Genomic DNA, 24,994 nt, shown 5'->3' on the forward strand with positions numbered 1-24,994 from the left:
TGCCGCAAATGAAACCTCTCCGAGAGCGCCTCATGGGCTCTCCAGGTTGAAAGGGTTACATTATAGACTTCGAAAGGCTTGGGGCGGAGGGAACGATAGGTGGTACAACCAATGCGAGCGAAGGCCCGAAACGGTCAGTCCCCCAATAGATGGCCACCGCATGTCATAATCGCGTGGGTAGAGCATGGAAAGGCTATCCCCGACATGTCCCCATATCCCTTACATCTTGGACGCCGGGATCGGCGGTAACACAATGGGCAACCGACCTGGTAGCTGAGACAGCGGGGAGAAGGCCGGGTTGTTCCAGACCTAACCAACAGTGCGGAGTACATGAAGACCGAAGAAGAAGAGCGGAGATTAACCTGTCGTCAGGGGTCAAGACATCCGCTATCGGTGTTTGGGCGAGGAATGGTTATCTCTGGCAGCGGTAGATAGACACTTCGTCTGGTGATTACTAGTAGTTAGTCTGGTTGTTATCTCTCTCCAGTTGGGGTAATCTGACGCGTCGACTGGAAAACCAATCAGGGCTGGAGCGAGAAACTAATAGAGCTTGGCTTCTGCGGCCCCTCTGAGGGGATGTGGATTAAGCTATCGATTTAGCCTTCGCGGCCTGCAGAGCTGTTGCTGCGCCGCCTGCATCCAGCTACCTGGGACGGGCCATTGGCTCATCGCAAACATCCCCCGAAGTGGTGTCAGACCGGCACGCGATGAGCAACTCGGGTAGCCACGGAAGTAAGGGCACGCCTGCTTGCCTTCAAGGAAGTCTAGAGTGAGTTGACAGTAAACTCTCGTACTCTTGTGGTACAGAGTCAGTTCATGGGATGTTGGCCGTCAGTGGTGGGAGAGTCGCCGATCGGGCGCTGGCCCGCAAGGCAATCCCAATAATAACTTCAGTGGCTGCCATATCCTACCTGCCATTGCAACCTCGCTGGCCATGCAACACGTGCGTAACTGATCGAGGATTGATGATCTTGCATGGAGAGCTTAATCCCTCAGTTAGCTGTTTTCCGTCCTTTAACCCCCCTGATGCGTTTGTCCTGTAGACGAGCCCTCCACACATGAGCTGGGACCCCTGCACTGTATACTATACGGTCGCATTGCTCGGTTTCACAGTCGTCTGCCATTTCCAACACTCAGGACCAAAAAGATTGGAGGTATAACGGCCGTGGAACCTTTTTTCTTCTCCTCTCGCTCCGGGGCGCAGTGTTCTCGAAAGGTCTCGGAAGGGCGATGTCTCCTGCATCTACCTTGGCAGCTGTATCAGAGTTGGCTTCAGCTCACCGCCAGTTCAGCAGTCGCAGGATATTCCAAGACTATCAGAAAAGCCGAACAATGTAGTCGGATCTGCTGAGGCAATGCCCGAAGCTGCAATACCTGCGGCCGAAGCGTTGTCCCTTGCGTCTCGACTCGAACCTGGAACCCCCCATTATCAGAATGTGGCTACTGACCTGATTGAGAGTCGAGACTGACACTCGTCCTCGACATCGGCTAGACAACATTGAGATGAACTGGAATATGCTCTCTCATATTGATCCCACCAGATAGTGTCGCCACTGCTTGCGCTTGTTTATCGCTGCTTTGGTGCCTTCAGCTAATCCGGACATGTCATTGTGGTCACGAACCCCCTTGCACAGTCGATCCCGACCGCAAAAGAATGAAAGGCTTCTGGTATTCATTGTTCTGTTTCTTCATTGCGCATCAATTGTATGCCAAACCCTTCAGCCGACGAACAAGGAAGCCCAAAGAACGTTCAGCTACCCCACAATTCTGAGCAAAGGTAGCCAAAGAGCCGTCAAAACTATGACATGAAATGAACTGAGGAATAGAGGTCATGTGAATCGGTTGTTCTAGCATGATCGGTCCAAATCAATATAGTAATGATATTGTCGTACTGGTCCTTCAGCGTCCTCTAGATATTTCCAGTGTGGGAGAGGCAGGGAACTCTCAGCTTCAACGAGAAAGCAGAGCCAGTACCAGAATGATCATGTAATCTTCAGAGCCGCATTCACGACGAGTGTGAAGTACCAAATGCACGCATCAATTCCGCGAAGGGGGCCACTTTGGCCGGAGCTTCATAAGCGGTGGTGAGTCATTAGACCACTCCTTAGTTAACTGGGAATCAGGGTCTCCGTCCTCCACATTCCCCACCGGTGATGTTGGCGCTCAGATCATGCTCCGAGGCATGGAGCTAGTGGAGAACTGCTTTATAAGCGATCGGAAGCGTTCCTTGTTCAAAGGTCGTCATGCAGTGTATACTGCATCGGTTAGGCTACTGGCAGAGTGTGCCATAACATCAGCTGTTGGGGAGGGAATCGTATCGCACAAGTTAGTTCTATTGGAATGCTTCATAGCTGTAGACCGTCCCAGTGACTCTCCGGGGCAGTTTAAGTCCCCTGAGGTCTGCGCAGCCAATAAATTGTCGGAGCGAGGAACCACTAATGCAGAGAAGGATCGCAATTTAGCATATTAGCGACTTGCCACTGCTGATTGAATCGCCAGGTAGAATTTGAATTGCACTTCCAACGACGATTTGTAAGACTGCCAATTTTGATCACGAAAGGCGTGTCGCAACGTCCATAGCAAAAACTTCCAGCAACATATTTGCCTGCATGTGCGAGCGCCCATCTATAACGCAATGCTCATAGCATGGACGGATTGTCCCTGGTAACATAACGGCAGCATTTCTCCCCGATGCCCAGGAACTCTAATTATCATAGAGCAGAAGGCAGTTGGTATCATCCGGTTCCATCTCACGTTCCCCTATTTGTCGCATGAGCAGTAGACGCACGCAGGCACTTTCCAAGCTTCGCTTAGAGATGAATACGAGGGGTAGGCCATGCATTCAAGATGCAATCATACTCAGAAGAGCATCACCCTGGGTCTGTTGGCTGGTTATCACTGACTGCTGGAGGTTACGACAGGCTTCGGAAGTCTCTTAATGATACAGTAGTCTTTTCCAAAATTCCAGCTACTTCTCTCAGGTAGTCCGAAGATCTGCTTAGGAAGCAGTAGATGACCCCTAGCAAGTCTTCGTGGGATCTCAAAATTACATGTGTTTCCACTGATAGATACTTACACGAGAGGAGCCGTTTACACTGTCCATGTGCTCAATTCTACCACCATTTCTTGTCACCCAGTGGTGCTTTCCGCTTTATTCTTCCTATGTCGCATGGTGCCCATGATTGAATTCGTGTCGGGAAACTGCATGGTTATTCCTCTGACTCATAGATTTTGATATCAAATGCAGTCAGGAGCTATGAACAAACAGTGACTGTGCCAGGATATTCCCCATTGGCCATGGAGCGCCTCCCAGGTGATCATAGATCATAAGTGCGAAGTAGCCGAAGCCATGGACTGGGCTAATGGGTTAGTGCAGCCACACCCAGGCAGCCACTTTGATAGTGTTTAAAACTCGTGTCCTGCAGAGTGTGCTATACAACTTTCAGAGCTTCCCAGTTGGGGGTGGCCCAACCAGATCATGTAGGGTAATGGGTGAGAACAATGAGGGGCGAATGAGCGATAGAGAAAGTCCAAGGTTGAGGCCCTGACATATACACGTGTGTTTGTGTTGCTAGCAACCATCACGTTGCACTTCTTTGATTGGACAAGACCGGAGAACCGAGCTCCGGTTTGATGGTTTAATATACTATGCGTCAAAGTCGCCGAGTGGAGAATACGTTCAGCATTCCTTTTCGGCACTGTCTGGAGAACCCATGGATGGCGAGGTGTCGGGCTGTCGGATGCACATGCCATCGTTCTCAAGCGAAGCCTTACCGAGACAGACAGGATGCCAATGACGAGAACTAGTAGTAGACTAGGCCTCCTGGAGAGGTAGGTCATGGGTGATAATAATTACTCCGCATGGGGTCTCCAGAAATGAGCCCTTGGGTTCCCAGGCAAGGTCAATTCACCCGAACTCGGTTAAAATGGCATTCAGCCGGACGGCAGGCACAAAGAAGGAAAATCTCCGTCGCAGAATCAACCGACTGGATCCGGGGCCGTGAGGCCCTCCACTCGGGAGGCAGACCCCCATCCGTCCCCGGATCCTCTGATTCGTGCTCCATCCTGAATCCCCGGACCTCCGCATTATAGGCCCCGGCGATCCTTCCTCTTTTCGGGATTTATCGGCCATGCGTGTCTCGCACCACCCAACTGCACCGCGAGTCCGTCTGTGACGCCATGCCGTTGAAGCCGTACCGGCGCGATGCAGCTTCGGCAGCTACTTCCTAATTGCCCTCTATAAATGTGGCCCGGGTCCCGGGTTGCTTCTCCGCATTCTCGCCGGGTTGCAGTCCACTCGTCGTCAACAGCTCGGTGAGACCGTTGGACATCATGTATACCATTTCGAATATTTACGGTATGACTGGACTCCTAACAGTGACCGTCCTGCTCAAGCTAATTGAGATATGCAGTGCTGGCTGGCTTCGGCACCATCGGCGGTGCCTTGTTCGGCTTCGATGTCAGTTCCATGAGTGCCTGGATTGGCACGGATCAGTATCTGGAATACTTCAACTCTCCTGATTCCGACTTGCAGGGTGGTGTAAGTTACCAAGCCCTTCAAAGCGTTAAAATGGACACAAATGACTGATGATAATCGAATCTTTTCTAGATCACCGCTTCCATGTCTGCTGGCTCCTTTGCCGGTGCTCTCGCTGCCGGCTTCATATCAGACCGAATTGGTCGTCGCTACTCCCTCATGCTGGCGTGTTGCATCTGGGTCATCGGTGCTGCCATTCAGTGTAGTGCTCAAAACGTCGCTCACTTGGTTGCCGGGAGAGTGATCAGTGGTTTGTCTGGTACGGTTTTCAGCTATCTTTCTGGGATCACGATATGCTAAACGATTCTCTAGTCGGTATTACATCCTCACAAGTTTGCGTTTATCTCGCCGAACTAGCACCCGCTCGTATCCGTGGCCGTATCGTCGGTATCCAGCAATGGGCCATTGAATGGGGTATGCTCATCATGTATCTGATCTCATACGGATGTGGCAAAGGTCTGGCTGGAGCGGCTTCTTTCCGAGTTTCTTGGGGTGTCCAGGGTATCCCAGCCCTCATCCTGCTTGCCGCATTGCCCTTTTTCCCTGAATCGCCTCGTTGGCTGGCAAGTAAAGAGCGATGGGAGGAGGCTTTGGATACTTTGGCTCTACTGCATGCCAAGGGCGACCGCAACGATCCCGTGGTCCAAGTGGAATACGAAGAAGTGCAGGAAGCAGCACGCATCGCCCAGGAGGCTAAGGATGTTTCATTCCTTTCCCTGTTCGGACCAAAGATTTGGAAACGTACCGTTTGCGGTGTCAGTGCTCAGGTCTGGCAGCAGTTGCTCGGGGGCAATGTTGCGATGTATTATGTCGTGTATATCTTCAACATGGCTGGCATGGTAAGTCTGCCTTGTACTTCAGGCAGATGCTCTTGAAACCGAACTGACAGTTTTGTATAGTCTGGAAACACGACTCTGTACTCTTCAGCCATTCAGTACGTAATCTTCTTGGTCACAACAGGTTCCATCCTGCCATTTGTTGATCGGATCGGTCGACGACTTTTGCTTCTCACTGGGTCTGTCCTGTGCATGGCCTGCCATTTCGCTATTGCTGGTCTTATGGCTTCACGTGGTCACCATGTTGACTCTGTCGATGGTAATTCGAACCTGAAGTGGTCAATTACAGGACCGCCCGGCAAAGGTGTCATTGCTTGCTCATACATCTTCGTTGCTGTTTATGGATTCACCTGGGTATGTAGCCGTCCAGTCTCCCGAGACGATCCAAAAGCAGCCTCAGCTAACGTGACCTGATGCAGGCCCCCGTAGCGTGGATCTACGCTTCCGAAGTCTTCCCTCTCAAGTACCGTGCAAAGGGTGTCGGTCTCTCGGCTGCCGGTAACTGGATCTTCAACTTTGCATTGGCGTACTTTGTGGCGCCTGCTTTCACCAACATTCAGTGGAAGACCTATATCATCTTCGGTGTCTTCTGCACTGTGATGACGTTCCATGTGTTCTTTTTCTACCCAGAGACTGCTCGACGATCGCTTGAAGACATTGACTTGATGTTTGAGACCGATATGAAGCCCTGGAAAACACACCAGATCCATGACCGCTTCGGCGAAGAAATTGAGCGACACAAGCACAAGGACATGGTTGACCAGGAGAAGGGGGTTGTGTCGACTCATGATGAGATGGCGTGATGAACTGTATTTGTTTAGATGAGTTAGCGATTTTATATGACAACAGTGAATGATCGTATGGAAGCATAATGGAATGTCATCCATGGTGAATCAAGTATGCTGGGGCGAAGTAATGATTGAAAGTTATGATCCAGTGTAGATGATGTGAGGCTGCTGGAGTCAGGTCCATTCCACGTGTTCTTACACCAATCGAGTAAATCGGTCCTTCCCAATATAGTACTTGTGTAAGTACAGTACCTAGTCGTCCATGTCATTATGGACTGTCTGCTAATCTTCATTTGCTACATTTTGACGTCTATAGTCATTCATCATGTGGGTACTACAGGCGCTTGTCGATCTGGTGTCTATTTTGGAGAACATAAGCATACTACTACTAAGTAGTACTACTCGTACCAATAATGGACAGATAGTCGCCTTCAGTACGAGGTGGATGGCGGACCGCGACAGACCCCTGATCATCAATTTTGACGATCCCGAAATCTTGATGCAGCTGTCAAACCAGGGTGTCACATACTATTTCCTCATCTAATCAAATTGAGTCTCATAGGGCCTTCATAATAACCGATTGGTGGAAAATTAGAAATTCGCATTAACTGGATAAGTCAGGTGACACATCCCCACTTATCTCAGCTGTGACGTACTTGTGCACACTGAGTGGATGGCAAACGCAAATCTACCATGACGTCATCCCAGCTCCCCTCGACGCGTCCCTCGCCATCTGTCACTTGATCACAGCCACCGATAGAGGAACCACGTCTGCAATCTATATGTCAGAACCTGATATCTACTGTGTGTAGACACTGCGATGCATTTGCGCTTGGCAAACCCACATACGTCATGGCGTCCCTCATCCAGACCATGTCACCACACATATATACTTTGAGCGGAGCATCGAGGAGAGCACCATGTTCGGAACCATTCTCCATCAACCGTGACTAGTTCTCTGGAACATACCTCGTTCATCCTGAGTTGAACATTACCATCTAAGCTATCAAAATGGATTCCATCAAGCAAACCATGGGTACGACACCCAACCACACCGAAGAAGAACAGCGCAAGCTGTATGACAACCTTCCCGCCGATCAACGCGATAAGCAGTCATTCACGGAGTGGGTGAAAGAAGCCTACAACGAGCAATACGAGAAGTGGATGCCTTGGCTGGAGGATCAATATCTTAAGTGGTTCGGCAAAGGTGATAACAAGGCTTCCTACGTGACCAAGGGTGCGCTAGAATCATTGCTATTATCTGCCCTTCATGCGTATGCTAACTATTGCGATCAGACAACCTCTCCAAGACCAAGGTCACCGGCGTTAAGCAAGTCGATCAGATCCAAGACGACGTAAATAATCTCGTTGGAAACCAGTTGGGCGAAAACGGTCTGCTGGCTCCAGTTGGTAACATGGTTTCAAAGGAGGGGTTCAATCGCGCCGAGCGTGGAGGAAAAGATGAAAATGGCTCTTATGGAGGCCCTCTTGGAGGAGCAACCGATCCCATTGTCGATAACTCCAAGAAGGCTGGCCAGGGACTGGCCACTGGAATACAGTCGGCTGGGTCCTCTGTTGCTAGCGGAGCCAAAAGTTGGGGGAGCGCGATCCCAGGATTTGGCAGCAAGTGAGATGGTACTTGAGCATGTGTCTGCCTGGTAATATGATATGATATGATGGTATGATTCAACGGCCTGCTATGACTTCTTTTGGCTTTTCTGTTGATTTATGCATCCCAGGATTTTCCATGTCTTTCTAATGAGATTGTATGATTTAATATCTTGTATATCTTAGCTTCCGGACTGGTACCTCGTCCTTCTCGAATATACAATATGGTTAATGAACCCTCAGACTTTTGTGGCAACGTCTTCGGTTCAGCGTAAGAAGATACCAGTGTACTTTCTCAACAGTCAACCAAGATAAATTCGCGACCCTCACCTCAAAAAGCATTAAACAGAAACAGATATTTCTCATAGTCAATCATGCAGTAGAAGTAACACAGCCGGGTAGGACTGGCATAATGGTCTTAGTGCAAGTCATATCACACCAAAATTGATCTCGCCTTTACAAACAATATCTAGACCTTTAACTTCGTCACAGACCAGTCGACTTCATCTAGAACACAAAGAATATAAGCACCCACATACTCAAGACAATCCCCAAAACTCGACGAGGAGCGGCGCCAGTACGCCCGTAATCGAAGGCAGAATCAGTACTACCTCGGGCGGTGAGCACTCCGCTTCCCTGACCGCCATAAGCGGCAGAACCTAGCGAACCTCGAGCGAAAAACCTCGGATTTTGCGGATTTTGGAAACGTACAGTTCCAGAAAAAGGAGCTGGGAATCTGTATAAAAAAAGCGGTGGCAGTATTTGGCCAGGAGCCGGCCGTGAGCGGCAGAAATTCTATACCGCCGCATACACCGCTTTGTTTGGCAGAACCTAACGAACCTCGAGCGAAAACCCTCAGATTTTGCGGATTTTGGAAACGTACAGTCCCAGAAAAAGGAGCTGGGAATCTGTATAAAAAGGCGGTGGCAGAAATTACTTTAGCCTCAGGCAAAAATGTGCATACCTCATCGCTGAGATAACTAATCATGATTGATCTATGACATTCTCCAACATCACATAGAATGTTCTATAATCCACAGTGATATCACCTTCTTTACGCAGTATAGTGGTTATGATGAGAAGTCGACTTTATTTCGAACCCAAAATCTGCGGGATAATGCTATTGTAGCGAAGCTTGAGCTTACTCAAGTCGAGACAGCCATACCGCGGGCAGTTTGTGACCCACTTTATCCATATCTCGAAGACACAGTTCTGGATAACCAGGGGCAGGAGAAGGTTTCATGATATTGGCTTTGAGGGAATGGTGATGGTGGCGATGAGAGATGCGTCATGAGGTTGTTGGCCTTCTTGGGAACTTGAACGTCATTTACGGGCAGTTAGTGGTAAGGGGACAGTATTTAGATGGGGAGGTTGGTCGCTGTGATTGTGATGAAATATACAATCATGAAATGATGACCTGAGTTATTTGTCGCAATATACATAGAATTTTCGAAGTGTCGAAGTGAAGGTGAGTCTCAACACTTCCTCAATCTATGCATATCTAACATCTACAGCAACAACCATCAAAATGCCGCACACCAAAACAGATACCGCATTCCGATACCCCCAGAACGAAGACCAGAGCCGTCGTCTTCGCAACACCACCCAGGATCAAAGAGCCAATCAGAGGCAGCAATACTCATCGGAGTCAGCCACTGCGGCATCTCTGGCAGCCGATCCAACCTCCAACTGGGGCCCGGAGGAATTCTTCGAGACCACCGTCGATGAGTACGGTCAGCCAGTCACTGACCAGTGGGCCTTCACGGATGGTGCGAGAATGAGTAGAGGCGTCTCGGGTCAGGATGAGGCTGATGCATTTGAGGCTGCAAATGATAAGTTTGAATGAATTCAGCGTAAATTGAGGCTGTATGGGCAGATTGGTGATCTATCTTGAGGTATCTCGGTTAATGATAATGCTTACAATGAACATGAAATCCCCTTCATGCTGAATAACTTATATAACATCGTATCATACCGTCGAGAGTTTCCACACGTGTAGCCGTAGTAGCTGGCTAGCGTTAGACCTGCTTATCGACTTCTCCGGCTTGATAGTGGCCGGCCCGCCATCCGTGCTGAAGTGACAAGATTTGCCCCGTAATTAAACCCTTAATGGTAAATATATGATTTACAATCCATAAGATGAGGAGCATGAGGGTCAAAGCGGTCGACCACACCTTGAATGCAGGCGAGTCCATGACTTTGCCAAGCTGGACGGCGGCATTGGTGTAGACACCCTGCAACATGTTGTAAGATAATGATGAATCTCAAAGGTAAATGTACACTCACCCACGGAAATACCAGAGACCAAGCTGAAAGTGAATATTGTATCCTCCGCCAACCCCCTGGTTGTTTGATAGCCGTATGCAGAATGCTTATGATGGCGTAGCCCCACCAGAAGGTTCCGTAGCCCCAAGACAGCAGACCAGCCAATTGGCTGGCATAGCCAATTGGGATCGCTGCTTCACCGGTCAAGAATGACCCCCGATTGTATTCTGCAAATGCCCCAGATCGTACAACCTGCCCGAGAATCAGCAGGGCAAAACTGCCCTGTCCAAACGGGCCACAGAGAATCATATCTTGATAGACCTGTTCCATGGGCATGAATTCGCGCTCGAAGAGACGAGCAATGAAGACATCCGCAAAGGACATTGCCAACGGAATACCGACACCGACTTCAAGGTATGCTACAATGATGGTCGGGACTTGCAGCCGAGCGCCAATTCCACTATACTCACATACGACACCTCCGCCAGCGGCGGAGGTTAGCGCACATATCAATGGAAGTAGAACGGAAGGTACGACAGCCTTGATTCCGGGAGCTTGTAGCTTCACGAAGATGTACGGTATTCCCATAACAGCAGTTAGAGCCATAGCCGTGTTGATCCACCACAGGACGTATGAGGCCATTGGCCATCCTGCACCCCATTGCTGGGCAACGGCCAAGGCGATCATTTGAATGATAGTTGTGAACGTTATAGAGACACTAGTGAGACATGATACCTCCACCATGCTTGCCCGGAGTGCTCGTGCGACGTGCCTTGGATACATGAAGATTCGCGCAAGGTAGACGGATACGCATAGTGCCAGGAGCACAATTGTATACACCCAAACTATCACAGAGATGATACGCAGACCATGGAATTGATAGTCCAGTTGATGAAGAATAATGGCTATTACACCAGTACCTTGTGGTATCAGAAACCATTGGGAGGAAAAGTTCCATATTGCGATGCAGACTGGCGATGTTGGTACTGGAGTGTCATGGGCTTCATGATTTGGCATTTCGCAGAGCAATCCAGAGCCAATGCCCTGTAAAGCAAGAAGAGAGTTTTGGTAAGATTGCTTTGAAGAAAGAACAAATTCAAATCTCAGCCTATGCTGACCTGAATGACATCATGATCCGTTTGACCGTGTAGCAGTAGTTACATGCGGGTGATCGCGAGATTTAGTTCCAATTGACAGCAAAAAGCCTGTCCGAAAGAAAAGGCAAGGGGATAAGCTCTAGAACGGGGCTGCTACTACTTTGACCAACCTTTGTCAGATTCTAAATGAGGCCGTAGTGACGTAACTCGGCGCAAGAAAATAGGTTGTAATTGTCCGTTGGGAGATTCCATGGAACTGGCGCCGTTCAACTTCCCGATAACTGTACCGAATACTAATATCCGGATACAGGCGACTGATAGCCGTGGCTCTAGTCAGACGTTGCACAGCGATTCTGTTTTCCCTCTAGCTATGGGAGTGCTTGTTGCACTGGGAAGGGCCCGCCTAGTTGTGTATCACAGAAACTATCACTTGCGAAACATATATCAGATTCTTGCGCGGACATCGTCTCTAGCAATGGCTTGACGGTTTCGGAATGAGAATCACCAGGCTAAATTGTCACCTGAAGTATCGACTGGGGCATGCGGACGGGTCTGGCCTCTAATCCGATCTAGAAGCTCATTGTTTACCAAGACCGAGGGCGATAGCGAACCGTAAGATTGTATCCGTTGAGCTACATTGTCAGAACAGACATTCAGGGTCTTGATGAGTGCCATGGGGAACCAAAGCTCCCCAGTGACGCTGATCAAAGGACCCGCTCGGGTTGGGAAAGGAATGGCGCCCTGTGCTTGCCGTTGGATTCCACGGAACGACTCCGATTGACTCATCACGAGATTTGCCAACCGATTGCCAGTGGTACGAAGAAAGAAAATCAGTTCATCATGAAGAAGCATGATGGCATTTGTGTCGGAATGGTGGTGACTCCAAGTGTTGCCGAGAAGATGGAAAGTGAGGCTGCACTAATCCCAATCGGGCCGATCATGATGACACCTTTCCCGATGAGGCAGGTCAGGTGGGTGTCACGGGTCTATCTTATCGCTTATCATCTGACCGGTTCCTGGCAGGAAGCTCCCCTTCTTCCCAGCTCCCCGTATTTATTCCTCCTCCACAAGCTGTTGTTGTTTGATCTCCTCCCTGTCTCGCCTCCTCCCGAGCTTCCATTCGACGGGCTCTATTTTCTTATCTTACGAGTTCTCTGTCTTGTATCATTCCTTATATATATTATCATTCAAATAGTGTCTCTTTTCGCCCTCCATGCGTATCGACTCCGCGGCGCTACATCTGGTCCCAGTGCTTCTGGGCCAGGTCGGTGCTCTACAGTTACCCTTAGTCCAAGAGTCCAATTCACAGCGGCCGACGACAAACGCAGGTGACAAACCACTAATTAGCTCTCCGCTGCTTCAGGAGCAGGTCAAGGCGGAGAACCTGTTGGACAGAGCCCGGCAGCTATACAAGATCGCGGAGCTGGGAGAAGACGAGTATAACCATCCCACTCGCGTCATTGGCAGCAAAGGTCCTAAACACCTCTCCTAATATTCCTACAATAGAGACAATTGGTTGACAAGTCCGCTTACTTAGGTCATCTTGGCACGCTCGACTACATATACTCCGCCCTTACCGACCTCGGTGATTATTATACGGTCGTCAATCAGTCCTTCCCTGCCGTGAGCGGTAATGTCTTCGAGTCTCGCCTTGTCCTTGGTCACGATGTTCCCAAGTCGGCTACACCAATGGGTCTCACCCCCCCAACGAAGAATAAGGAGCCGGTATATGGCCCCCTGGTTGCTGTATCTAACCTCGGGTGTGAGGCCTCGGACTACCCTTCCAACTTGGAAGGCGCCGTTGCATTTATCAGTCGGGGAAGCTGTCCGTTTGGGACAAAGTCTCAATTGGCTGGTAAAGCGGGAGCCGTCGCTGCTGTCATCTACAACAACGAGCGGGGTGACCTGAGCGGAACTCTAGGAAACCCAACACCCGATCATGTTGCTACCTTTGGTATCTCCGACGCGGATGCTGCCCCGGTCCTGGAGAAGCTGAAGAAAGGCGAGAAGGTCGACGCTATCGCCTACATGGATGCGATCGTCGAGACCATCCACACCACCAACATCATCGCGCAGACCACGGATGGTGACCCTGACAACTGTGTAATGCTGGGTGGCCACAGTGACAGTGTGGCCGAGGGCCCGGGTATCAATGATGATGGCTCTGGTACTCTGACTCTTTTGGAACTTGCCACATTGCTCACCCAATTCCGTGTCAACAACTGTGTGCGATTTGCTTGGTGGGCCGCCGAGGAGGAGGGCCTTCTCGGATCTGACTACTATGTGTCCGTTCTCACCCCGGAAGAGAACCGCAAGATCCGCTTGTTCATGGACTACGACATGCTCGGGTCGCCCAACTTTGCGTACCAGGTGTACAATGCCACTAACGCTGTGAACCCCGAGGGATCCGAGGAGCTTCGTGATCTCTACACTGAGTTTTACGATGCTCATGGGTTCAATTACACGTACATTCCCTTCGATGGACGCAGCGACTATGATGCCTTCATCCGGCATGGTATTCCCGGTGGTGGGATTGCCACGGGAGCTGAGGGAATCAAGACGGCCGAAGAAGCGGAGATGTTTGGCGGCGTTGCTGGCGAATGGTATGACCCGTGCTACCACCAGCTCTGCGACACGGTGGCCAATGTGAACCTGACCGCGTGGGAATGGAACACCAAGGTAGGATCACTACAGTATTTACCCTTATGCGGATCATTCTTTTGCTGATTAGTGTGATTCAAAATAGCTCGTTGCCCACTCTATTGCGACTTACGCCAAATCCTTCGACGGGTTCCCGGAGCGGTCCGATGAACCTATCAGTCCGCTTGCCTATGAGGAACCGAAGTACCATGGCCACTACCTGCAGTTGTAAGATTCATGTACCCCTAAGCTTGATAGTGGGGTAATATCTGTAGCGGGGACCCTTCTTGTCCTGAGGCTAAGTCAGATTGAAACTTATGAGATGAACGAATAGACTGTCACTTTTCATGTAGACCATCACCCGGGAAAAACTGTTGTATCATGTAAACGTTCGTTAGAAGATTGTCTGTTCAGGGGAGCATGTACTTGTGGGGAAACGGTTCGGGACTTGCCTTGAATTGTTCCAGCTTTCCTCCATCCTTCTCCTTTGGCACCCTCATACCGATCTCTGTTAATCTGATCTTATCTGTAGCATTTGCAATGATGTTACGAGGGACCAGAGTGTCTAGCAATGAGATGATAGACAGAATGTAAGCGCTGCATCGCCGCTCAATCTATTTCCCAAACGTCACGTAGACACCTTCAATCTAAGCTAAAAGGAGGAATGATTCAGAGACATAGTGAATGCCGATTCTTAATTTACCTACGATTCGTGCAATAACAGCTCACTGCCCTATACCATGATATACCATGATATATTGCCCTCTCCCCCTCCGGGAAGAGATCGACAATTTCGGGACCGCCATGAAACGTTGGTGGGCCTCCGAGCGTCGAGGATTGACACTAGGGCCACGCTAGAACCCTCAGGGTCTGCAAACTACTCTACGGGGTGACTCCGAACAGGGCGTGAAACGGAAGTTCCTCCGAAATTGTCGCGAAAGTGTCTGTAGAGTAGTGATCGAGACCATCATGCGATCCCGGAACAATTAACCATTCTTATTTGGCACTTCTGAACGTGGAGTGGAGTCATCCCCTTTGTTGAAACAACACGGCCATGTTTCCTTGCCGTCCAATCCGCTCCCTATAAAGCCAGCGTAGATCCAGTCTGGAAAATGAGTTAAACGGCTCCTATCTGGTCTGTCAAAGTCCATTGTCATACGCTCTCACGGATTACCCGTCTCATCAGAATGCGTGGAATTGAAGCTCTTGCCTTCCTGGCCGCCATCGGTGCCGCTCACGGCCAGAGCACGGTCGGATTTGGTCCTTATTTCTCTCTGGGCCCTACCCAGTCGTGGATTAGAGAGGCCAACACCACGCTGGTTCTGCCCGAGGCTCCTAGCCCTCAGAAGGACCGTCTTGCTCTCTGGCCCGGTATGGGTACAAGCGGTGGTGATCTGATCCAGGCTCTCGCTGTTTCTTTCTCCGACCCTAACTCGTAAGTAATTGGCCGAGCAAAAGCATGACTTATCGGAACGATTGCTGATGGTTGTTACAGAAACTGTGGCGCCAGCTCTGGACAGTGGTGTACCTGGGCTAGTACTCTTGAGGGTGAGTTATGATACAGCTTTATCATAACAGTACTGGTCAAGCTAACTTCGTGATAGGCACGCAATTGGGTGGCAAGGAAGTCCCGGCTTCTGCTGGCGACAAGGTGACCATGCACTGTAAGTATACTATCAGCTATGCACGCTCCTGCCGTCGAAGATAGACACTAACCTCCGTCTACGTAAAGACAAGTACAACGACAGCACGGGCAAGTACGACCAGACCGTCTCAATCAACGGCGAGGTCGTCTCGACTCTTTCAACCAGTACGTTTTCCACTCTTTTGCATTGAAGCTCCACTTGTATACTGACAAATGTCAGGCTCGGGACAAGCCCAGGGCTGGGGCACTGCAGTTGAGTGCCAGGACGATGCGTGCCAGAGCACCGCGGGAGCTCACAGTAAGTTCCCAACCCATCTTCCGGAAAAGAAGAACAAAATTAACAGAGCGAAATAGAGTACCTTGACACCACCATCATCCTTAACGCTGAGGACAACTCCTTCGGCGACACCCTGTCCATCAACGAGGCCAGCTCCTCCGGACTGTCGACCTCGGATAACGGCAAGACTTGGACTGTGTCGACCATCAACATCAACTCTCACACCTACAACCTGTGAGGTTGGTATCAGTCTTGTATAGTATATTCTGGGGATAGCGAAGCTCCTAAGAGCCTTCCCTTAACAAAATTGATTGTACATAACTACGGAACATGCACCGCCCTTCACCTTCTTAGAATCGTCCATGACACTGATACAACATATTCATTAAAACATCATAGTAGCTAGTGACAGAGAGCGTTATCATGCTCAGGAACAATGGCATTCCATAACTCGTGAGGGGGGTTCTTAGAAAAATTTGTTAACCTCCTGGTTAATTCCCTGATTAACAGCACTATCCATTCCACCAGGGACATACTGGTCAACCTTCTGGTCAACCATCGAGTCAACAAAGTTGCCTCCAGAGTTACCACCTTGTCCTCCGTTGTTAGAGCCGCCCTGGTTGTTGTTTCCACCGTGGCTGCCGAGGAAGCCTACAAGATAGGTTATTGTCAGCCAACGTCGTCAATCCCAGTCGATTATGTCGCGATTAATAGGGAAACAAACCTTCTGCCTTGTTCACCAAGCCCCCAAGCCCACCAGAGGAGCCGCCGGAGGAGCCACCGAAGGAGTCATTTCCACCACCAGACCCTCCGAAGTTGTTCTGGTTGTCTCTTCCTCCGCCAAATCCAGAGTCATTGCCGCCGAAGCCAGAGTTGCCAGAGCTGTTACCCCCGAATCCAGAGTCGTTACCCCCAAATCCAGAATCGTTCCCACCGTGTCTGGAGTCGTTGCCTCCGAAGCCAGAGTCACCTCCACCGCGACCCCCGCCAAAGCCCGAGTCATTTCCTCCGAACCCAGAGCCACCTCCACCAAATTGAGAGTCGTTACCTCCAAAGTTGTTGTTGTCGCGACTGTTTCCACCACCAAAGCCAGAGTCGTCGCCTCCAAAGCCGGAGTCACCTCCGCGGCCACCACCGCCAAAGCCGGAGTCATTTCCTCCGAATCCAGAGTTACCTCCGCCGAACTGGGAGTCATTACCGCCGAAGCCAGAGTTGTTGCCTCCAAACCCGGAGTCATTGCCTCCGAAGCTGTCACCACCACCGCGACGGCCACCACCAAAGTTGTCTTGACCGTAGGAGTCCATGGTGTCTATTGAGCAAGGAAAGTGTGTTGATAGGATGATATGATCAGAAGGACTTTTTTAGGTATCAATTGAGCGTAACGATCACAGAAATGGAGACAAAAAGAAAGAGAAACGGAAAGGTAGGAAACGTCCAGCTTTAACACCTCAGCCCCAACAGCAGAAGCAAATTGACCCCTCTATTCAACGCTACGAGCATGCGCCATTTATTCGCCACACATTCCCTGTCCTCTCAGCCCTCAGCCATCAGACTTCTGTTCTGAGACACCCCTAATCCTAAACTAGTGGCGCAATCCATGCATATGATGTCAAGCGCACACTAGTAATGGAGCTATGATGCGCCATAGGGATCTCGATCTCAAATCAAGATGCGAGATCTTGTCGATAATGACGCTAAGCTCCAGGGCGAGTCAGCTCGGGGACCATTCAATTCCGAGGGGATCCGATCATTTGTGATAAGACTGGGTTCGGGTGGGTTGTAGTGTGGCGATTTTGCTTTTGATCGCGATACGGTGTGAGTTCAACCAAGTGCATAAGTGTTCAAACACCCTCTTCGCACTATTTATCCTTCAAAAAGTGCTTTGGAGGTTCTATTCGTGGCCTCATCTGGTTCATTGTGCACCCTGAGTATGTGCCACGTTTGTGTTCAATGTCAATAGTGCTAAGATTAGGCACAGCATTACCAACCAACCAGAAGCCCTACCCGTCCCACACCACCGAACCAAGCTTTGGGACAAGCTTCCCTTGACCCGTAGAGGCACTAAGAAATGTGCCCTGAGCCCTGGATCCCTGATGGGTCCGCCCGACCAGATCCCGATGGGCTTACTGCTCAGCGTGGTGTGGGAATATTCTCTCGAAGGGATCTTTACATCATATCCGATCTTACAATCGGCTTGAAGGGAATAATCAACTTCTAGTATAAAAACGTCAATTTCAGGTCGCGTAAAATTATCTTCAGAACACGTTAGGCTGCAATACCTTTTTCTAATTGAACCGAGGTCTCTAACTTCTTCCTCACCGGGAGGTAAGCACAATTCCCCGGATTGACCACGGGATCGCATCTAATTTTCAAAAATACAACAACTACTATCATTGGCGGGGGTTGATGTTTCCGCGAAAACTAATAGTCGGGTTCGGAGTTACTTCAATAGTTGCTCCCTTATTGGCTAGTATGGGATGTTTGAGATAATCTGTAGGAAAAGGAATCATCCTCATCTAATAATTGTTAATGTCTACGTGGTGATTAGACACACTGGTTACCTAATGTTAAAGCACATATACAGGAAGCTACACCATATCATTCGGTCAAGGTATTTCACTGCTGCGGAAGGAAGATAAAGACTGTGCGGCAGTGGCATCTGTGGGATATTCCGGTTCATTATAAATATGTGGATATATTCTTACAGCTTTGGACTACTTCTTACTAACTGAATTGGTCGGAAATTGTAGAATTGATGGTATCATGAGACCATCTTTAACACTAAATTGTGTCTTTAAAAAAAGAAAAAGAAAAAAAAAAACCTGCTATAAGATACATGGGAATCAAACCACAGAAGGCATCGGCCAAAACGCGCGTAACATATACCATGAAATGTCGGATGGGCTGTAGCTCAAGCATGGTCAGTAGCTTCAACAACACAGCAGCTCGGCAAAGGAGAACACAGTCCATTAGACATCTTTGGATATGTTTTCTTGACCTTAGACGCCTCAGCTTGGGCAACTTTGTCCACCCGGCATATTACCTCACTGATCGTCTCCGGCTGTACAGCAGGATTCGTAGCACACATTCGAAGTGTAGTCCGTCCGCGAATCTGAGTGGTTAATATAGCAGCTATATTTTCCGTCACGAGCCGTTGTGAAATAGCATTGTTCAATGAGTCTAGCTCCTTTTCACTGAACCCAGGAGGTGCATATCGGAAAACCACAATGCTGGCAACTGTTTGCACCGGAATAATCCAGTTATTGCACTGCCGGATACAGCCATCCGCTGTACGGGCAAGAAGAAAACCCTGATCGATCATCTCACCCACACGACGACGACCTAGAACCTTGAGAGTGAGCCACAGAGACATTGCGCGTGCGGGGCGACTTAGCTCTGGACTGAGTTTGTAAAAGCTAGTCGTGGCCTGCAGTTCCAATGGATTGGTGATATATTCGGCATCGAAGGAGAAGCTGCGAGCGAGAGAGCTAACGTGCCGCGTGAGCACAATCCCGCAACTATATGTCTGGAAGAGCCACTTGTGACCATCCCAGGAGACGCTATCCGCACGACCGATGCCATCAACCAGGTGGCGATGCTTGTCGGATAGTGCGATGGATGCACCATATGCACCGTCTACATGAAGCCATAGGCCTTCATCACGCGCGATATCGGCGAGTTCATGGAGAGGATCGATGCTGCCGGTGTTGGTGCTGCCGCAATTGGCGACGAGGAGAAACGGAACACGTCCGAATAAGCGATCTGTTTTGATGGCATGCCGTAGGATATCCATATCCATGCGGCAGTTATCATCGGTTGGTATTTTGTGGACCTGGTAGTCCATGAAGCCGGCAATATGTAGGGCTTTCATCACAGAGAGGTGTGTCTGGTCGGACATGTAGATGGTGGCGTTTGCTCGCTGCAAGGGTTGGAGTTTCTCATCGCGGGCTGCAACTATGGCTGTCATGTTTGCCATAGACGCACCCGAGACAAAGCACCCTCCGACTGTATCAGGCAGTCCTAGTTGGGAGCCTAGCCATTGAATCATGGCCTTTTCAACCTCACTCGGACCAGAACTCGAATCCCAGTTGGCAACATTTACATTACAAATCGAAGTGAGGAGAGCTCCCAGACGAGCAATGGGGGTGGGGCAGGCTGGTATATATGCAAAGGAATGCGGGTGGGTGTGGTGTATATGGTATTCAAAGAGCGTCATGGCTTGTTGAAGAATAGAGACCGGATCCCGAGGATGATCATCCGGCATAATCTTATCCTGCAGGCTTGGTAGCTCACTGGTATCGAGGATTGGAAGAATGGGGTCTGATGGAAGTGGAAGGTCGGTGGCGAGGAGTTGATTCAATAGAGACCTCGCTATTAACATGACTTTGGCCCATCCTTCATCGGACTGGTCTTGTGGTGCATTGAAATACATATTGACAAATTTGGAAGAGTGGTCACTTTCACGGGAGGCGACGAGAACAAAGAAGCGTGGATTGTGTCTAGGTGGCTGTCAACATGCTCGGAACACGGTGGCAGTTATGTGGCTTTATAAAGTGTGGCCGGGTTAATGTGCTCAAGAGGCTCTGAGCTGTATCGTAAAGTGATTAGGAAACGAAACTCTTCTGAGATCCACTAGATCGCAATGATCGTAGGTAAGCGAGATCAAGTAACACGGAGTTAACCAGACTCGGGTCGATAGACTGACGAGTTTTCAGCTCCACAAAAGCAACATGAGGGACTGTGGTGTATCTAGCTAGCTGTGTATCCAAAGGCTGGCATAATAGTTCCCTCACAGGGCATATAGTCGCATAGTCTCTCTGTGCTGTGTCTGCCGATCTTTATGAACATATGATGTCCGAGACTGATTAGACAAGTCATTACTATAGACTATATACTATATCTACTGTAGTAGTTAGCTGTTCATATTTGCTGTGAGCGGCAAGACGGATGCATCCGAACGTGTAGTATGTAATGCCATTGTGTGGCTGGGCGGGCATTTTGAAGCCCGCCTGTGGAGGAGTCGTGCTTTAGTGGACTGTGTAGCTGAGCAATTTGACATGTCGTCTAGCCGCGGTTGCAATACCCTTTTCGACGATTCATGCCAATCAGCGCAGATAGTTAATGTGTCGAGGTTGACGTATGTAGATCTCTTGCTAATAGCGGTGTGGCCCTAGAAGGTTGCCGGTGACTGAATAAGTCAATTGTGCATGGGTGGCCGCCCCGTGACACTTGCCCTTTCAGCCGGGTAGACAGCTGGATTGGGATGTTACATTCCATGCAATTGATGGAGTAAGTGATGAATTCCCATTGGCCAGAAAGCATGCAGAGTTTTACATAAAACCCAGTAGTGTGGTTGACTACGACTCCGCTATTAGGAGGAGACAAGAAGCTTCAAATGTAAAGATGGATGTCATCAAAGTGTAGCTGGAATTGACCTTTCGGCTGACCACAAGTTTGTCATTCAAAGTCCCTTCAGCCACCTCACCCTACAGCAACAGCCAGTCTGTACGGAGACTGGAAGGGCGACCGAGAATCGGTTCTACGCTGATGCTATTGCTGGATTGGCTGTTTAGTAGTGGGAATAACCAGAGGAATAACTCAAAACGACGGGCACGAACGGGGCCTGGATATGCGTATGTGATCTATGTAGATCTCAAGAGTATGGTTGATCAGACGTAAGAACCACGTAGACAGCAGAGATGGCGTATAATCAGGTAGTGCCTGGTTGAAGTGAATACTTCATCGAACTATATCTTTTTACTTTTCTTTTTTTCCTTGATCAAAGACAACATTACGGAGTGCGAACCAGTCTCCAAGTTTCTCGTATCATCACACCATGTCATACATGTATTTGCTCTCGCTCATCATACTGACACTTATGGGAACTGGTCGTATTTCCTAATGCCGCGGCACGGTCCGTCAATCTCAACACGATCCACCTGCTGAACCGCCTTGCCATCAGCCCCGAAGCGAAGCACCTTTGCCACCAGAGGTAATTGAGGAATTAACAGGCTCCCATCCGAGCAACTGCGGTCCGTTCAGCGGATTTTTCAGAAAAGTGGAGATGTGATCTTGCATAGTTCGACTGACTTCTGGTGCTATTCCCCAGGTACTCATGGATAGGATAGGAGCCAACGTTCATTGGCAAATCACTCGCATGGTAAGCGCCAAGCCATCGAAATGGGTTCAGATTTGGGTACTGTCCGGCATGCTGGTAGCGGTACACTGGAATGTTCTGCTGGTTGCGGGGAAGCGTCGAGTTAGCCGTGCGGGAGACCCAGTCGGTCAAATCACCCTCCAATACGGCAGCCAGGTCCGGAACAGCAGTCAGATTATCCACGGGGTAGGTGATTAGAGACGTATGTTCGTTGGCACAATTGAAGACAATTGCAGGGCGATGTGCAACCTTCCCTGCAGCTGAGCAGGCAGGATAATCCCAAAATGAAGCGCTCGTTGGGCACGACGCTAAAATCCAGAGCAGGTTCAGTGCCATTGTCTGAGTACTGGGGCCGATTATTGTGGAGATTTGCGCATATTACCCATTACTTTCTCACATAAATACTTAACATATCTGTCCCTTTTCCGCTGGGATACGACCGTGCAGGCCTAAAGTAGTGCGCTCGCCGAAACTGTCCCGTCAACTTGGCAGCTTTTGCGTCGTCTTCTTCCTCTTCAGCAATATTACGGATCCCGTCGCCGCCGCGTGCGAGCAGATCCCAGTGGACACCCTTCAGTCCCCATGGTGGTCCTGGCAAGGAAGGGTCCTTGTACATGGGAAACTCAAGACAGACAAGAAGGCCCCCCGGATGGAGGAGGTGGCTCATACGCTCGGCCCATTTCTGACGGACGGAGGGGTGGAGAGCGCATAGAAACTGTTAAATGCGTAAGCCACATTGCTCTTCTTCCAGTATTACATTGTAGCATGGAGTAAGGGTGATAACATACAGTATAATCATAGATTAAGTCAAATTTCTCCCCATCACGCAGAGCTTCACTCTCCCATTCTGAGCTGAAGAAGTCGCCGGCAATAAATTTTACATTCCCTATATTGGCAGCTTTCGCAGTTCCAGAGGAGAAATTATACCCCTGTGGACTCTGCATCTCCGAAGAGGCATACTTCCTCGCCTCTGAAACGCCAGTTGCGGATATATCGAGGCCGTAGACGTCGAATCCATGCAGTGCTAGCATGACGGGGTCGTAACCTCTTCCGCAGCCCTGTAGGAATATCACATATAGTTAGTGACTTCGAAGTAGATGTTTCGCAGTAGTTCCGCGAATATCCGGTGGGTTTATTGGCTCATGGAAAGGGGGGTGTCACCGGAACAAGGGCTCTCTTTCTCCGTCTATCGGGGGTAAAGGGAGAGAAGATATCTTTCTGCTGCTCTATTACATCGACTAATGCGATTGAGGGACTCCCTCTATCCCAGAGATCGCTTTCATTGGAGTCCCAGAGTGCGGACCAGCCTGAGCCTTGGTCTTCCGCTGACCTGGAGTCAGTTAGATAGGTCCGTGTCGGATCTTCAATGCAAGTAATTGTGAGCGTACCTTTCAGCAAGATGGCTGATGAGACGGCCTTGGACAGGGGGATTAGGCGTGTGGGCCATTATATGTGAAGGAATATACCTTAATTCGTGAAGGATGAAAGGACTGACAAATTCGAGAGGCGTCACGGATGGAAAGTCAAATTGTGGGGTAATTAAGAATGGTTCCCGGTTGGCGACGGAGCGGGTCTCCTCCGAAGGAAGTCAGATGGTTCTCGTCCATTTGCTGCTCTACGTATGATTCCATTCCTAATTCCCACGGACATGAGGAGATGGTGTTGGACCCTGAAGCATTGAAGCAAATTAGTCGGCGATTGAAACAGTGCTTCGCTCTAACACCGAATGCGGAAGAGTTTGACCCCGACGATACCGATGATTGTAAGTCGAGCTGATTGACATTAACACTGTAACCCAGGTGTGGTCGCTCGCATCTTTAGATGCCCACTGGCATCTCGTCTGACGTGAGAAATAGTATAGCAGTATGCCTCATGAATCTATGCCCCCGACTAGCTCCGTTTCATGGCACGGTCTGCTGCGACCGTGTTTCTCCGACTACACCACCTTTCCGGGTCACAGAGGACTGAGGGAACTCGACCCGACCTACAGAGGCACAAGGCAAATCTCATGTCATCAGCATTGCATGGAATTCATCATTACTGACTGATGGTCTAGACACTCTCTAGTGGGGTCTTTTCATATCCGCCTTCCCGTTTAGTCGGTAAGATTATATCGATACTGTGCGCTCAGCAAAACCCACTAGAAATCCTTCAGAACTAGAACTGCTACGGTCTTTCACGTGCATATTTAATCTCGGCATGTTATCGGCCGAACTGTATGTCTTTAGTGATTGATACCAGAGGCTTTGTTCGCCTGGGTACGGACGGTGTTTGCTGGTATCCCGCCATGTCATTCTGTCCACTTTGGCGGAGCAGAAGCATAACCATGAAATAAAGATAGGCTGTCGGAGCATAGCCCACCGGGTCAGCTCGGGCGAATGTCTTACCTCGAGCCATTTGATTGTCCGAATTTGGGCTTGAAACTCCAATGTGATCTTTAATGGTGCTTCATGCACCTCGATGATCATCGCCAGTGCCATCGATTGGCTTTGCACGCTAGACTACATTACTGAGTACTGTGCAGGGTAAGGTCATACATACCCTGGTGGGGCAGGTGTGAAGACTCTATGCATCAGACATCTGACAATAATCATGTCGTCTCTGAGCAAGATGGCTTGCTTGCTCGAGAGTGTCTACAGCGGCACTAAGACGTCTGATAGATCATCTTTATGGCCCGATTATTCTTGCACGGGTACAAGGGGCGTTTACCCTCTCCCCAAGCTGTACCAGACTTCAGATAAAAATAAGCACTGTAGGTGCGGCTAGCAACCCTTGGTGCCCGTGTCACATCTGGCACCCAAGGGCAGCCGTATCTTTACGATTGCTCCGATCAGCATGCCCCCAGCGAATCGATGGAAGGTAGATCATCGACCCAAGGCTCGTGTCTCAGAATTGCGAAAACATGCGATGCCCCTGAACTTTGTGGTTCCCGAGGATATGTGCGACCGGCCAATCTTTGACTAATACTTGGCTTATCCTCGTTACACCATAGGCTTACTTGAGTCTCGATATTGGGTGACTTCATGCTCTTGAGAGATTTTGGGCTTGGCACAAGTGGTGAGACACTGAGAAGATAATGCATGTGGGAGTGTGTGTTGAGGAAAAATGTGCTCTATGTACAAGCTTGACCCACTGTCAGCATGC

The 24,994-nt window shown here is 49.6% G+C and overlaps 9 protein-coding genes across 9 annotated transcripts; 6 read left to right on the top strand and 3 right to left on the bottom strand.

The window, feature by feature from the left end:
* Positions 1-4,291: 4,291 nt before the first annotated feature.
* Positions 4,292-6,232, top strand: BO79DRAFT_211139 (sugar transporter). The gene is made up of 6 exons (XM_025682964.1): positions 4,292-4,357; positions 4,413-4,540; positions 4,610-4,796; positions 4,850-5,376; positions 5,437-5,727; positions 5,793-6,232. Exons 1-6 carry the CDS (start codon positions 4,333-4,335, stop codon positions 6,174-6,176), a joined length of 1,542 nt encoding a protein of 513 aa, XP_025535749.1. The 5' UTR covers positions 4,292-4,332; the 3' UTR covers positions 6,177-6,232.
* Positions 6,233-6,953: 721 nt separating this feature from the next.
* BO79DRAFT_180329 (uncharacterized protein) lies at positions 6,954-8,006 on the top strand. The gene is made up of 2 exons (XM_025680080.1): positions 6,954-7,398; positions 7,458-8,006. Exons 1-2 carry the CDS (start codon positions 7,173-7,175, stop codon positions 7,790-7,792), a joined length of 561 nt encoding a protein of 186 aa, XP_025535750.1. The 5' UTR covers positions 6,954-7,172; the 3' UTR covers positions 7,793-8,006.
* Positions 8,007-9,297: 1,291 nt separating this feature from the next.
* Positions 9,298-9,615, top strand: BO79DRAFT_258893 (uncharacterized protein; the record flags this gene model as incomplete). Its single annotated transcript, XM_025686331.1, has 1 exon — positions 9,298-9,615. One exon carries the CDS (start codon positions 9,298-9,300, stop codon positions 9,613-9,615), a length of 318 nt encoding a protein of 105 aa, XP_025535751.1.
* Positions 9,577-11,071, bottom strand: BO79DRAFT_274346 (putative malic acid transport protein). The gene is made up of 2 exons (XM_025687590.1): positions 10,056-11,071; positions 9,577-10,003 (listed from the first exon to the last, which is right to left on the bottom strand). The coding sequence occupies exons 1-2, from the start codon at positions 11,049-11,051 to the stop codon at positions 9,788-9,790; spliced, it is 1,212 nt and encodes a 403-aa protein (XP_025535752.1). The 5' UTR covers positions 11,052-11,071; the 3' UTR covers positions 9,577-9,787.
* Positions 11,072-12,206: 1,135 nt separating this feature from the next.
* BO79DRAFT_202058 (aminopeptidase) lies at positions 12,207-14,135 on the top strand. Its single transcript, XM_025681627.1, has 3 exons — positions 12,207-12,603; positions 12,669-13,810; positions 13,878-14,135. Exons 1-3 carry the CDS (start codon positions 12,345-12,347, stop codon positions 14,001-14,003), a joined length of 1,527 nt encoding a protein of 508 aa, XP_025535753.1. The 5' UTR covers positions 12,207-12,344; the 3' UTR covers positions 14,004-14,135.
* Positions 14,136-14,916: 781 nt separating this feature from the next.
* On the top strand, positions 14,917-15,931 carry BO79DRAFT_274351 (uncharacterized protein; the record flags this gene model as incomplete). The annotated part of the gene is made up of 6 exons (XM_025687591.1): positions 14,917-15,206; positions 15,267-15,319; positions 15,376-15,435; positions 15,504-15,581; positions 15,637-15,714; positions 15,771-15,931. Exons 1-6 carry the CDS (start codon positions 14,959-14,961, stop codon positions 15,929-15,931), a joined length of 678 nt encoding a protein of 225 aa, XP_025535754.1. The 5' UTR covers positions 14,917-14,958.
* A 60-nt stretch (positions 15,932-15,991) lies between these two features.
* Positions 15,992-17,138, top strand: BO79DRAFT_50685 (uncharacterized protein). The gene has a single exon (XM_025689345.1). It carries the CDS (start codon positions 16,392-16,394, stop codon positions 17,007-17,009), a length of 618 nt encoding a protein of 205 aa, XP_025535755.1. The 5' UTR covers positions 15,992-16,391; the 3' UTR covers positions 17,010-17,138.
* A 1,466-nt stretch (positions 17,139-18,604) lies between these two features.
* On the bottom strand, positions 18,605-20,125 carry BO79DRAFT_157219 (pyridoxal phosphate-dependent decarboxylase family protein; the record flags this gene model as incomplete). Its single annotated transcript, XM_025678856.1, has 1 exon — positions 18,605-20,125. The coding sequence occupies one exon, from the start codon at positions 20,123-20,125 to the stop codon at positions 18,605-18,607; it is 1,521 nt and encodes a 506-aa protein (XP_025535756.1).
* A 1,444-nt stretch (positions 20,126-21,569) lies between these two features.
* BO79DRAFT_258899 (thiopurine S-methyltransferase family protein) lies at positions 21,570-23,297 on the bottom strand (the record flags this gene model as incomplete). Its single annotated transcript, XM_025686332.1, has 6 exons — positions 21,570-21,720; positions 21,807-22,158; positions 22,256-22,565; positions 22,639-22,908; positions 23,012-23,180; positions 23,239-23,297. 6 exons carry the CDS (start codon positions 23,295-23,297, stop codon positions 21,570-21,572), a joined length of 1,311 nt encoding a protein of 436 aa, XP_025535757.1.
* Positions 23,298-24,994: the final 1,697 nt, after the last annotated feature.

Source organism: Aspergillus costaricaensis, assembly GCF_003184835.1.
Source record: "Aspergillus costaricaensis CBS 115574 unplaced genomic scaffold BO79scaffold_36, whole genome shotgun sequence".
In the NCBI taxonomy this organism is placed as follows: Eukaryota; Fungi; Ascomycota; class Eurotiomycetes; order Eurotiales; family Aspergillaceae; genus Aspergillus; species Aspergillus costaricensis.